Source organism: Sardina pilchardus, chromosome 17, assembly GCF_963854185.1.
Source record: "Sardina pilchardus chromosome 17, fSarPil1.1, whole genome shotgun sequence".
NCBI classification, from domain to species: domain Eukaryota; kingdom Metazoa; phylum Chordata; class Actinopteri; order Clupeiformes; family Clupeidae; genus Sardina; species Sardina pilchardus.
In genome coordinates, this window is record NC_085010.1 from 18,336,282 (window position 1) to 18,350,882 (window position 14,601).

The 14,601-nt window shown below is 45.1% G+C and overlaps 1 protein-coding gene across 2 annotated transcripts in view; it reads left to right on the top strand.

Moving 5' to 3' along the window:
• Nucleotides 1–11,578: 11,578 nt before the first annotated feature.
• plekha5 (pleckstrin homology domain containing, family A member 5) overlaps nt 11,579–14,601 on the top strand; it is a 116,155-nt gene continuing 113,132 nt past the window's right edge. For both annotated transcript variants that reach the window (XM_062518785.1, XM_062518786.1), the window contains exons 1-3: nt 11,579–11,703; nt 11,813–11,889; nt 12,784–12,841. In XM_062518785.1, the coding sequence (XP_062374769.1) occupies nt 11,612–11,703; nt 11,813–11,889; nt 12,784–12,841 (227 nt within the window). In that variant the 5' untranslated portion in view covers nt 11,579–11,611. The remainder of the gene's footprint in view (nt 11,704–11,812; nt 11,890–12,783; nt 12,842–14,601) is intronic.

Genomic DNA, 14,601 nt, shown 5'->3' on the forward strand with positions numbered 1-14,601 from the left:
CACACTTGCAACTTCAGGAGACACCGGGCACGCACCCATGCTCTACTCCAGGAAGTGTCATGTAAAGCCTCATGAGAAGGCACGGCAGACTGACCGATTGAGGAGTTTTGTCAAATATACACGCTAAAGCTGTAGGGGAAGCTCTGCAGAGAAAATGCAAGCATAAAACGAGCAAAAACGAAACCGAAACCGAAACCAGAGATGAAATCGCCAATCCTGCATAGTTCCTCTTTAAATTGCAATGATCAATGTTCAAAATGACTCTGTTGTTTGTGGAGACAGATGGGTTTTGCAGTAGTTTTTAGTTTTGCTTGTTTATCTGCGCAGATCAGCAATTATGAGGGCTGTATAATAGACATTAAACAGTAATCAGACAAAGCTTTATTAATGTTATGCCAAAGCCAGTGCTATCGCTGGCCAAATGGATGCCCTAGCATTTATGTCGCCCCTCCAATTACATTATGGAGGTAAATTGGCAGTCGCCCTTAGATTAGCGTTTCTATCTATTCCATCAATTGGACAACAATGCATTAAAAGAGGTAGGGAGCGCTAGCCTGGGCATAGCTAGCCCCCCCTCCTGCCTCACATTCACATCAGTGTCTACAGCACCTGGCATTTAGACGTGTGGCATCCCTCTAGTCACCACTTAGCCTGCATTAATAGGAGCTTACATTTATTCACAGTACCAAAAAAACAGATATTATATACAGGAAGAAATTGAGCTCAGAGAGCCATGGTGGAGCTCAAAGGTATTAGGTGGAAAGAGAATCCGTGCAGTGGCATCGGTAGAATGGTTCACCACCGACTCATCACTCAGACTCGATGGGAATGGCAATCCAGAATCTACAGGGTTTTGGGAGCTTTGCAGCATCAGCAACTGTCTGACCAGAGACGTGGCAACTGACTCTTTCTGGAAGTGGGAATCCGCACTCTCATTTAGTGACTCTCTTAATAATTCATGTTACTGTAATTATTTTGGCTATTTTATTGCCATTTTTGTCAGTGTGAATGTATCACCTTCATTTTGATGTAAGACCAGTTCAAGTATAGGCCTCAGCTGGACACATCTACCAAAAACCTCAGCAAGATTTACTGCAGGTTGTAATTACTAAAATACTGGGGAGCGAATGTTGATGTCTTCACATCAAGATTCATAGTATGTGGTGTAATTTGCATGCAGTCCCATAGAGAGTGCCCCATGGACAATCTTTCCGTAGTCCCCAATCCTTTAGATACCAAGTCTACATCCGATATTTAAATAGAAATTAAAGTTTTATTTCTTGTCCTGGGCTTCTTTCTAAGTTGATGAATATTTCTTGGTGTCTGAGGACAGAAGTCTGGAAAACAGCCGGTAGAGTAAGCATCTCCAGAGCCGAGATGAGAATAATGCATTCACCTCTTCAAAGCGGCTCAATTACTTTAAATTATGTTTAATGCTTGCGTTTCCAACAGACAAGATCTCATTACATTAATGGCTGGAGTGTACTGTTTTTATTAGACAGATTAAACGCCTTTGATTGAACGAGTAACCTTATCAGCATTTAACATAATAATCACAACCTAAGTGAAGTGTAACACAACCCTGTGTCTTAGTAACTGGATATGCAGACAGTTTATGCTAAGAAACGTTCAGTATTTTATTTTCACTCTTCAAAGCTAATGTCTTGTACAGAGGGGTTATTGTAGAGCTATTGCAAAACACGTTTGCTCCGAGAGATCGATCATGGCCATCATTTATCACTCAGCATTTTATGGTGCATAAATATATAACATAAATGGAGCTAAGAAAAGTTTAGTCCAGTTAATTGACTCTGGCCCTGGTAATGCATAAACCATATTGATCTTCTTAGCACTGGCCTGCTAAAGGGACACTTCACCGATTAGCATTAAGCTTTGTACCTTTAGAAAAACAGTCATGTTTTTGAATGGGCGTGCATCATTCCCTCAGTTTGCCTTGAGATGGGAGAAATACAGATTTCAATGAAACCCATGAATAGGACTTCCTGCTTTCAATGATGAAAAAATTATGATTGTTACATCATTGAAAGCAGGAAGTCCAACATTGAACTCCGTATTTCTCCCATCTCAAGGCAAACTGAGGGAATGATGCACAACCATTCAAAAACATGACTGTTTTTCTAAAGATACAAAGCTTAATACTAATCGGTGAAGTGTCGCTTTAAGGCTAGCAGTCACACTGCAGCAGGCAGTTTGCTGCAATTATAGCGCCTACGAGAAAGGCTCTGGTTTGGTGTCTGTTATTATTCTTTAGATTTCTAACCCCCCCCCCACACACACACACCATGATTTTAAACCAAGCCATCAACTCTGCCTTATGAAGCCTCCGCTCTCTCTTTCTCTACTGACATGTTCATTGCACCACTATCAATCAGCACGACATGATACATGGACCCCTGATGGCGCTCACTGGTGTCTCATTCAGGTGCCACAGCCACACACGTGGGATCTCCGAGGTCTGAACGACGGCTCCGGATTTTGCTCCGTGATATGAAATATGTGGCCTCGACACAAACTTTTGATTAAGGGGGATTAAGATGACACTTCAGGGCTCAAGAAAAAAAAAAGTCGTGTCAGAGTGCCTGGATAGGAGCAAAGGCATTCCTGAGCCCACACAACTGCATATAAAAACGCTACATCAGTTGGTGTCATAACTAGGTGATCTGCTCCCTTCATCTGTTCCCAGTCAGCACCCTCCTGCCAGGCCTTGACACAAATCACAAAGTGAAGCTAGAGTGCACGGTGGGCTTGAATTGTTCTAACAGGTTGCGCATCCGCCAAGTGAGAGAAACCCCAGATGCTTGTGCTGTACACAATCACAACGTTATCGTGACATCACGGCTGTGGGTCACATTACATTACAGACTCTGTCATGGATCTCTCTCTCGCTCTCTCTCTCTCTCTCTCTGTGTCTATCTCTCTCTCTCTCTCTTTCTGTCTCTGTCTGTCTATCTCTCTCTCTCTTTCTCTCTCGGAGAGTTTGTATGCCATGCAGCCGTGACCTGAATAAGCACTGTCAGCTTTTCACAGGCCACGCAACTTCAAAAGCCTTGGGAAAGCCAAAGGCTGCACCATATGCTTGATGGCAGCCAAGGGCATGACCTCAGGGGCTTGTGGGCACGACGGGCCCAGTCTGCAGCGAGCGGTACAAACAGAGAGAGAGAGAGAGAGAGAGGGGGGGGGGGGGGGAGAGAGATAGACGAGTGCGTGCAGGAGGGAGACTGAACACATGCGAGCCACTGTTTGCTCTCTGGCTGCTGACTGACGGATGGCGGAGCGACGTGCCAGCCAAGAGATGACAGCCAAGACTGGGCTGAGGAGCCACTCAGTTAGAAAAGCCCTGCATTTCAACAGACGTGGCAGAAGTGTGTCTGTGTGAGTGTGTGAGAGATCTGCATGTTTGTGAATCACTTCACCTCACGCTATGCCTGCTCTGTGGAATCATGGCAAATTAGGCACACACACACCGAGCGTAAGCCGGCGACACAGAGCTGCACTTTGTTTGCAGACATGGCTTGCGCTCGGCTCCGCCTGCAGATCCCACTTGGTAAATTATTACGAGGTGCCTCCTCCTGGGACCGCAGACAAAGGCAGCGCTCAGCACTGCACTGCAACTGCAACTGCACTGCGTTCGGCTGTGGTATACAGTGGTATCAGCATGAAAAACTGAAATCAAAATGGCAGTGTTGATCCACTGTGCAAGAAAGCCTGATGCCCAAGGAAGGGAGCGAGGGGGGGGAGGGTTGCGGGGTGGGATAGTTCGCGTGATCACATTATGATTTGCTGGTGTTTGATGAGCGACCAGATTGTAGGGCGAAGCTCGCTCCGCGCAGAACATGGCGCTGTCTTGCTGAGAAACCTCCCACCAGTCTGTCAGCTCGGCTTGCCACTGATCTCTGCAAAGAAGCAAATGATGGCTGGCGCTAGGCCAATTACGGCAGCACAATGCGATGCATAATTACTCCTTCCACTGCGCGGCACTTGTGTGAGTTTGATTTCTTGTGTGTATAAGCAAACGGCGCAAAATGAATGAAGCTTGCAATCCAGCGGAATGTCATAGGGAGTTTATGACGAAATTGGGACAGTTAATTTATCCCTGAGTTTAGCAAAAAAAAACATAAATGTATAGTGGCAGATGTGAATGTTTTCTTTTTCATGACGTTAACATAAAATGGCCTAACAGTATGCTATACCATGTTAAGTTATGTTGTGCCGTGTTAAGCCATTCCTCACTTGATCTAAATCACTCATGGGGACTAATGTGCTTCCATACTGTTGCTTTCATGATTAGCAAACTACGCAGTGCGCCCAACGCCTGCAATATGTCACTGTGTAAATTTGAGCTTGACATCAGAAGTCATGTAATATTTATATATTCTCATTGCACCGAGTCATTTACATAGTGTAATACGAGGACATTCAATATGGATGGGTTTACAGTGTGGAGATTAGACAGTAGCCAACCTGGTAGACGTGCAACAGAATACACAAACCACCTCTTCGAGCTGCGGGTCAATGAATAATAATGTGATAGAAAATCACCATCTAATGAGGCTTGACACGAGCACACTAAAAATACCCACCAAACAAGGGGGATGTACGAAGCTCACAGAGAGTGCTCCTTTTATCCAAAAGAATGCAGAAGGATCAGGTTCAGTCACTCAACATATTAAAGGATTTGCCACAAAGGTCAGTGTTTTCAAAACAGACCTGAGTTACTTCTCTTGATGTGCCTGGTGTGTTAACAACAGAACCCACAGTGTGGCGATGCAGATCTGCACACATCTTAAAAATACACCAAATCAACACAATAACAAATACATGTACAAACAAGTTACATACAACACATACTGTACTGCACACTAAAGTTGTCTTTAACTTGAATCGCTACAAATAATGAGCTCAGACCACCTTCCTGGTGTTTATGAAAATTAAGATAATATTTGTTTATGAGAAATGCAACAATCTTGATAAACCTGCAACTTTGGATAGGCGGTGTGTTTTTAAAAGCTGCTCATTTTAGACTCATTAGCTTGAAACCATATCCCCTCAAGAGTGCTCAAGTCTCCATAACAAAGCAAACAGCACATTAAAAAGGTAGAATGAACTGGCGCGCTGAATTCCCACAATGCCCTCATTATAAATATCACCAAGAAACCTGTGAGGGAAAAACTGACGGGCAGTATTTAAAACAGATGGGTTGGAGGGTTGTCCTTCTAGCTCATCTGTTTCTACATTTATTGTGAGGCCAGTGGCAGAGTTGAGTCCATATAGCTTTCGCTCTGCCACTCTCCCTCCACTACACCCCACCCCACCCAACCCCACCCCACCCCACCCCACCCTCTCCCTGTCTCTGACAGCATGACATGGAGGTCCAGCCTAGAGGAAGCATGGTGTCACTGTCAACAGTGAGACGGGGCCAGAGAGGGGGGAAAAATGCCTCCCATTTTTCTCGGTAACGAGCAGTGTGGAACAACAAGTCTGTTTTTTTTCGCAGAGACAAAACAATGTTTCCACTCAGTCACTGCTGTGCATGGTTTGCAAAAGCCCTGAGAGAATTTGCCCGGCATGCAGATAGATAGCATTGTGTGCCATGGTGCAAAAAACAAGCTGGTGGTGACCCAAAACATGGTGGATGCGCACACTGCAGGCAGTTCATTCACACGCTCGCGAGCTGCTGAGAAGGGAAGGCCAGTGGTGGAGATGGAGGAGACACGGGGAGTGTGAAGGAGAAAAGTCCGTAGTCAGTGAACGAGAGATTGCTTTACATTATTTGTCATTTAGCAGATGCTCATCAAGTCAAGTCAAGTCAAGTTAATTTATTTGTCTCCCTTGGGAGAAATTTGGGCTAGAGACAGGGTACTGCTGCAGACATACATAAAACTTACAGAGACAGCAATGTGTCAGACAATATGGACAACCAAACAAAGATAAAGAGGAAGGTACATAGCTAACAACTGTGTTACGATGGCTGCATGTGACGTGACCCTTGAAAGGTCCTGAAAACATTGACGGAGCAAAAGTTTGAGCGTGGCAAAAAGACATGGACGGATACACAGGCAAAGAGGCACGTCCATGAGACACAAGCCTGCCTCTTCTGATGATCCTATCATCTGTTTGTGCCGCTTGACTCTGGCTGTTGTGTCAGTGTACGCACTCCGCAGAGGATCTCACCGTGGGGTTTCCACCACGTGCAACAAGCGGGCCACGAGCCGCCAGAGGGGCTGCCATGTTGGAGCCCGCGCAGAAAAAAAAAGCTCCAACAGCTGTCTGATAATACGCATCCATTAATTACATGACGATGCCTCTGGTCTGGCCAGGCGTGATAAAAACGGCTTGATTGGAATCCTGGTGAGATTGCGTAATGGTGAGCAGTGCAATATTTACCGAATGTGTGCTGAAGGGGAGCTTGTCTTCCCAATTGAGCGTGTGTGTGCAGGAGTCTGAGTGTTGCATGAGGAAGTGTCTCTAAACCTGCTAGAGAACAGATCACTTCTTGAATTCATGGTTACATCTTTTTCATTATACCCTGTTTTATGTCCTTAAATGTCCTCTATATATCAAAGTGGTGTAACAATACAGTTTAAACATTTCTGTTATGTAAAGATTCAGTAGACCCCATGTCCATTTAGTCCAATGTCTGTTTTCATGAATTATGTATATTCCAATGTGCCCAGGGACTTTTAGAGTACAATTCTAACTGAAAACTGGTCAACCGTTACCAAGCAAATTGCTTGATCTCTGGAAACAGCTTGGACGCATAGGGCACAAATACCAGTCTGTGAATCTTCCCTCCCACCTACGCTGTAAGAAGTGGGGTAAGGGGAGTTTAACCAAACACACCCCTGCTGCCATTCTCTTGGCCTCCTTGACCCAGGCCTCTCTCTAGTGGGAAGAGCTGTGGAGTTGTGGGGTTGGTGGGGGTGGGGGTTTGGTTGTCCAACAGGGGCCAGGCAAGGCAGACATTCTCTCTGCCAGGACCATGGGATGTGATAGCCCGAGCAACGGCTCATCAGACCACAGAAATGCTGGCCTCTGTCAGAGGGAGCGGGAAGAGACTCAAAACACTGACCTTTCCTTTTGTCAATACGGCAGGCAGCCGAGAATGAGGACGAGATACTTCTTTCCATTTCCTCCAGAAGAATAAAAAAAAGGCTAAGCAAACATGCTTTGGATCTGACAAGGAAATGGGAAAGAAGGAAGACATAGAATACTGTAATATTGTGCACAGTGAAAAGAGCTTTGACATGAGATAATGATGGCAATTAAAACTGAAGAGTTTTAATGTTTTACAGATTTTTACTGGAAAACATATTTTCCCAAACTCAGAATGTGTAGGTCTCTGTTCCCCTGGCAAATATAGTTTGTTGATGGTAAGGGTGCTTCTCTGTCTTTGAAGTGTAGCCCAGGCTTTATGCCAAGTCATGGCTCTTTCTTCTGATATAATAACCCTATCTTGCAGGGAATATGGGAGGGTGATTTGAGGAAATTGAGGAGCTCCGGACTCTGAACCCAAGACACACAACACTGTTGGCCCTAGTCATTCTTAGGCACATCCCAGATGGCTCGGAGCCTTGGTTCCTCTGGCAGCCCCCCAGTCATGATCCAGCCATTCATCACCTAATTGACCTTGATCATTCCAAGTGGTCTAAGATTAATGGTAACAAAGGCGTGAAATGGAGAGTCCCGAAATAGTCCAACCGTGGCCATCGGAGTGGCCAACTCTACTGTGGCGAGAGGAAAAAGAAATCTTCCTTTGCCTTTTTGGCAAGCTTAGAATGATTGAATTTTACTTTACAGCCTACCAGCTGTCACGGATGGTGAAAAAAAAGGCGCACCATACATTATGTGCTTTACACCCCCTGGACACAAAGAAAATGTAGTTATGTTCAAAACAGGCCAGAAAGACAGAAAATCCTTGAAGGCACAGCCTCTTTGAGAAAATGTCTTTTAGACAGCTGGGTGCGCATTGATTTTGTTACAAATAGGTCAAACTTAACATTATTTTTCATCATGTAAGAGGAATTTGTCCTCTAATTGAATTATTAAACCGTCTTGTCATTCAACTTAATTTGTAATTTGGGAGCCAGAACATTTTAAAGATGAAAGTCCCATCCGTTAGGGTTTTATTCAATGAAAGAGAGACCCGTCACTTTCTTTTGAATCAATTCTCTCTTTACCTGGGCATAGGCACAGCTGTGTAGGGGAGCTGACTGTTCACTGAGATTTTAAAAAAAAAAAGTTACTGCATTGTTTTCATGATGACAAAAGACCTTTCTAGCTGGTGAACTGAAACCAAATCCATCCAGTGAGAGTAAACACTCTTCAACTGAAATATTTATGACTATGCTGTCTATTTTTAATAGTTCAAGCACCTTTGTACTCTTTTTACTGGCAGACGTTGCAGCCCTTTTGTTATAAAATTGTGTTATAGCAGCTTGATTGTGCTAGGTCTAAAATAAAATTCTGTCTTTAAAAATCTGACTTCTATCTTTGAATGACAGAGCCTGACAATGAATACAAGTGAAACAGCTGAAGAAGTTTGAGAGAGCCATTCCAAAATACATTTTAATGAAACTGAGAATGGAATAGTGGTGTTAAATAAGACCATCCTTGCATGTCGTGCAATTTTCATCCCTATAATCAAGCTCCAATCTGCCTCCCAAACTCAACAATGGCCTGTGCAGACTGGATCAATATAAACAAACTTGGTATTTAGCTGCATTGGCATTCTCATCTCCTCCTGGGCAGAGCTAGCCCCGTTTGACCTGAGTCGCAGGCGGCCATTTTTAATACCGGGTGTCACGACTTGCTCTGTTTAGTGCTCTATACTTTCAGCCCCATTCGACTAGCAACATTTAAACAATGTACATGCAAAATGACCACCTACCAAGCTTTTCATTTCAACCTTCAACATTCAAACACAACATTGCATTTCATTCTCAACAAATCAACTCAACTGAACTCTGCACTGAACTTGAAAACCACAGATTGTTCAACACAATGGAAAAAAGTTAATACATACAGTAGCTGTCTGTATAGTCTGTAAAATACTATTGCCTGACTTCTATTCAAATCCGGTATCTAAATGGTGTAAACCTCGCTGTAGAGCCATCTACATCATTAGAAATAAATCACGCTGATGGCCCTCTTTTGTTTTGGTTAACAGTAACTAAGAGTGTGTCTCATTATGTAAGATGAAGGCAAAACGACCCACCTCTTGAGTGTTTTGGAAACACACCTGCTCCCCTCTGGGGGGATACAGGCACCCATACAGAACGACCAGCTGGCAGCTGGCAATGGTTATCTCTGCTAGGCATGGCGTGGGGGGGGTGGGGTGGGGGGGGGGAGGTGATCACCCACGCAGGATAAACAGGCGAGGTTTACCACACACAGAGAGCTCCATGCCATAAAAGGAGTGCATATGACAAAGTGAAATGTGAACCAGGGAAATAACTATCCTTGTGCTTCAAATGAATGAGCAAACTCCTTGTGGAGGAAAGGGTAAAAAGGTTGTACTAGAACATGAAAGAAGACAGAGTACAGCAAAGGACTGGGGTTGAGGGGAGGGGGGGGGGGGGGGGGGGTTGTGCTTTCGCACTTCAGAGGTAATCCTCATAGCAGTGTCAGAAAGCTGCATGTCCTTGTCCCTCAAAAAGGCAGAGGCAATTGAAAAGTTTGTAGTGAATTACTCTCCACTTGAACGACTGTGATCCAGCAACGAGGGGACAGATGTGAAATAGAGGTCAGCCTCTGTAATTAAAAGCAAAAATACAGTTGGGCTGGAAGAGGCGAGAGGGTCCCGGAGTTCATCCACTGCAGTCACAGGTGCGGTGGCTTTCAAGCAGCAACGGCCCTCCCCCGGCAGACACCACCAAACAGACTCGGTAGTAGCTCTGTCAGACGGACAAACTCTGCACCACTTCAAACACTGGACAGAGTGAGGCACTCTACCAAGGTCTCATTAATAATCATTAGGCGAACAGAGCTCCTTGGTTATTTAATAACTGGGGGAAAAAAAACTGGCTCAGAGATAATCTAGGAGGTTGATGGGAGCCTTGAGTGGCCTTGACGTCCCAAGGAGGACTTGTGCAGGTGGATGTGAGGGTTTCGCAACAGATTAGTCCGCTGTTCGGCCATGGCAGTTGAAATCTCTGCATTCTAATGAAGTGAGAAGTGGGTTTCAGACTAATGATACACAAGACCGCTGAGACAAATGGTCAACTACAGCATCACAAGAGGAACACACAAGGGGCGGCTGAGCCACAGTAATAAGTCATTGAAATTCAGAACGATCACAGCTGAAATTCTCATTTTCCCTGTTCCTTGTAAACTATATGTATTCAAGAGTCAAGACTGGAATTTTTAAACTTTTAAAAAGTCAAACATGGCAATACAAACATCTGAGGCATCCAATATGTATTGGTTCCATTGATCGTCACCATAAACAAAATAAAATACATAAAGCTGGGAGAGGGTCTTAAGCAGATGACCGGCCTTTACTGGTGCACAAGCTAATCTGCCAAAGCGTCTCAGACAGACGGGATTATTAATTGGTTGGATTTGCAAGCGGTTAAGGGGCCGGAGTGTCTGCGGGGGTCACAATGTCTGGGGCATTAACTGCAGCCAATCACTCTTCTTCTTTACGCAAAGTCCCAAGGGTGGGAGAGAGAGTTCAGTTTGGGTGGACAAATGACTCAAATCCCCTGAAGACTTATGATAGAGCCAGTGACACGACTGTTCCAATAGATGTGGTTTGTGTATGACAAAGGACATATGAGACAGAGCTATTGAAGAGGAAAACTCTGGTAAGTCATTATTCTCTGTAGTCTCTGATGTATATCAGTGACTATTGTATACATTTCTAATTGTCATGTTTAATTAGTTATTTCATGTTAGAATTGTTTTCAGAACACTGGTTTAGGTTGCTGTATATTTGCAAGAAGGCTGCCTTCAAAGCTTATGTATGATGAAATTAAACAAAATTCGCTATGGTCCTATATGATCCTCAACAGGTTGTGTTTCACAGGCTAGGCCTACTGCATGAGAGTTAATTTTTCATCACCGAATTTAAAAAAATTCTCAGGGAAAAACGATTAATCTGAATATGTTGGACTAACTCCTGTCATGATGATACACTGACATAGCACGAATGGCTTCGAAGTGGTTTCTTTCAGAATACATCCATTCTGTTCCTTTGACAGTAAGGACATTCAGAGGTCATTTAAGTCCATCTTATTGGGCAACAAGGGGGTTCCCTGACTGAAGATTTGCTTTTCAAAAACGATCCAAGTGGTTTATTTGACACTAAACCACGTAATTGTACATGCCTATAGGTAGGCTACAGGCCATTACGGCAACGTGGACGTTACCTTCATTTCTCCAAAATAATTTAGGCGTTAGTAATCTTAGTCTTTAGCTTTGCTGTACCGAGGAAGAGGTGGTGGGGGTAAATTCAGTGGAATTTTGCAAGCACGCGCCCGCCCCCCAGAGGCACGTCTCTCTCCCCTTATACTCAGACCCGTTGCTAGGGTGTCTGTGTACGCGCGAGTAGCACGGAGGCGCGCGCCTCCATCGCTACACAGTACCAGACATGGCGGCGGATCTAAACCCGGACTGGCTCTCTTGCCTACCCTCTTCTTGGAGTTATGGGGTAACCAGGGACGGAAGAGTATTCTTCATCAAGTAAATACTTTCTGGATTCATGTGTCGGATATACGGTGCTTGTTTTTATCTCGAATTTGCTCCTCCAGCTGTTGCATACGTTTTCACCCTTTCCATTTCTTACCAACAGTGAAGAAGCAAAGAGTACAACCTGGTTACATCCCATTACTGGAGAAGCCGTTGTTACGGGACACAGAAAAACTCCAGGTATTGTTTATATTTAGGGCCTATGAATAAGGTTTGGAGGAAAAAAAATGCCCATCTGACTATAAAGATTGTAGTTCGACTCCGCTGGCAACTAGAGAAATCTAACTGAAGTCCCAAGCAGCATGTTTAACGCATCGACTACAACGGTCTATTCATTTTGGCGTATAGTAGGCGAATCATTTGACCTGGGCTTATTCTGACACTTGTTAAAAAGTTCAGTCTTACTCAGTGGAATGAACCAACTGGAAAGGCGTTTGTCTGTCGGAACGCTTGGAGTTGACGGAGTGAGAGGTGTCATTTTCTGGTGAAGATGTCATTGACAGGTCGCCTCTTACAAAACATGGCTAAAAGAATGAAAAATCTCATCTCTGCCCTGGTTGCCTTTTCAAAAACGAGCATACGCTGAAACAGAATGTTCCTGTTTTCATGGATTTCTTTAGATGGCTATTTCCTTCCTAGTGTAGAATACGATAGCATATGCTGCATAATCTGCCCTTGTAATGGACCGGGTAACCTGTGTTTCTTGGAATAAAGGTGTTACATTAGCTAATCTTCACCAATAATACACATTGACTGCGATGGCTTAGTAAAGGAAAGCAGAGAATGCGAGCCACCCTACGTGCACTCAGCGTGATCTGCAGTGTTGCATATTCAACGCTTACTTGCTGCATAAAAAGACCAGGGTTAATAAGGACATAGTTGTGACCACTTAATACCACTGCAGATCACTGGAATTGTAAAAAGGTGTGCAGAAGCAGATCACTACGCATGCATTGTAACAGCTGTTGGCGGCAGTCATATTACACACACGCCTCTATTTGGGGCTTCACGGGTCTCGATTTATTTATTGTCTCTTTACCTCTCTCTCTTTCTCTCCCCCTCTCTCGATAATAGATCTTCCAACAGGATGGGAAGAAGGATACACATTCGAGGGAGCCCGCTGCTTCATAAAGTGAGTGGGTAATGTTAAGATTACGAAGTACCCGAGTGCGCAGTACCCCTACCAATTCTCATTCTCATTGCTTTGTTTGACAGCGGCAAGAATTTTTCAGATCACCGCCCCTTACGCACTGTCCTTTTACGACTCTTTTTCTGAAAATTCCTTGGTTTCGGAGCAATACGGAACGTACGACGAACACGAAGGCTTTTACGCAAGCCGAGAACAAGTCATTACTGTCAGAGTGACGCGGAGTTTGACAGGCCAGTGTGACTCAGATCTCGCTTGGCTGAACAGGCTTTACTTGTTGGCCGCTCCTGTTCCTTCAGGGAAACGTTATTAGCCCAATGTATGTGTCGGGCTCAAGTTCATGCACGTTTAGCCATCCCCGTTTTCACGAACGAAATGTTCACCGATTAGGGGGAATGAATAGATGATTTGTGCCCTGTGGCAGAGAGCACATCATTTTGTCAGCCTCGGTCGACCTAATTGATTTCTTTAAATAACCAGTCAGGATGCGGCAACGTAACCCACGTTTTAACAGAGCTGTATGCGTTTTGGTTAAATAACCTCCCCGGAGTTGAATCTTCTCAGCGACATCGAGGAAAACACGAGTTGCTGTAAATCCTTTTTTACGCGTGGGTTGTAATTGACCAGTTGCAAGTCGCCCCTCGGTGTGGTTGTAAAAGTATTCACGATGGCAGTGATAGAGTGGGTGCGTTTTCTCTGACATGGAATGTGGGTTGGTTGCATTTTCATTGATACCTTTCAGAAAATCAAGTGTTTGTCCAAGTATATCACCCAAAGCCTTCATTATGCCTCTGTTTAAACATGAAGCGAGAACATACTTCATGCTGTGTTGGTGAAAATAATCTATGAGGTTGTCAGCTTTGATAAGCCTCTGTGAATGTTGCCTTCCCCTCTATTTGTGATCAATTGGGCAGCGGTGCCCGGTGTCAGGGCCACTGCCCCTGTGTCCCCCTTTTGTGCTGGTTACAAATAGCGAGCACTGAAGTGTAAAACTATTCTTTTTTTATTGCTCACAAACACACGCTTCTAAACAGATAGACAGCTACTCTCTCACTCCAACCCAGCCCTTCCACACACACACACACACACACACACACAAACCCACAAAGTCAGTCAGTCGGCATTGATATATGCACTTCAACACACCCACACAAAACCCCGAACTCAGTGATGTAGTCAGACAGGCTGGGCTTGCTGTCTGGCTACTGTGGGACTTGTGGGGGTCAGGGGCGAGCCTGTCTGGCTTTGATGTACTTCACTGTGGCAGACATTAGATTGACGGGCCGGACTCCCCCTCTGCTCCCATGCTGCGGGTCCTGGGAGACCAGGCGGGCGGGCGGGCATGCGGGCGGGCATGCGGGCGGGCGTGCGGGCACACCGCTGGAGCGGAACACTGAGCCACCACCTCTGCGCTCCCGCTGCAGCTGCGGGCCGTGGGCACCGGCACCTCCGCCATCATGAGCCGCCCATCGGGGGATTATAGCCTGCTGCCCGCCTCTGACAATCCCCCGGAGAGAGCGGGCAGCAAACGTGCAGGGAGAACGCATGTGGGAACATCTCATCTTGCTCCCAACGCTTCACACCTCAGTGCACTGCAAGCTGAGTAATCACACTGTAGCCAGTCAAACTAAAAGGATGCTTGGGGCTTGCTTGAAGAGGGTTTTCTGCCTTACCCACGCTGGCTACGGCACTCTACCTTGGCACTCAAAGCCTAGGCACTCCAAATTCTGTTTTTGTTGCAATCT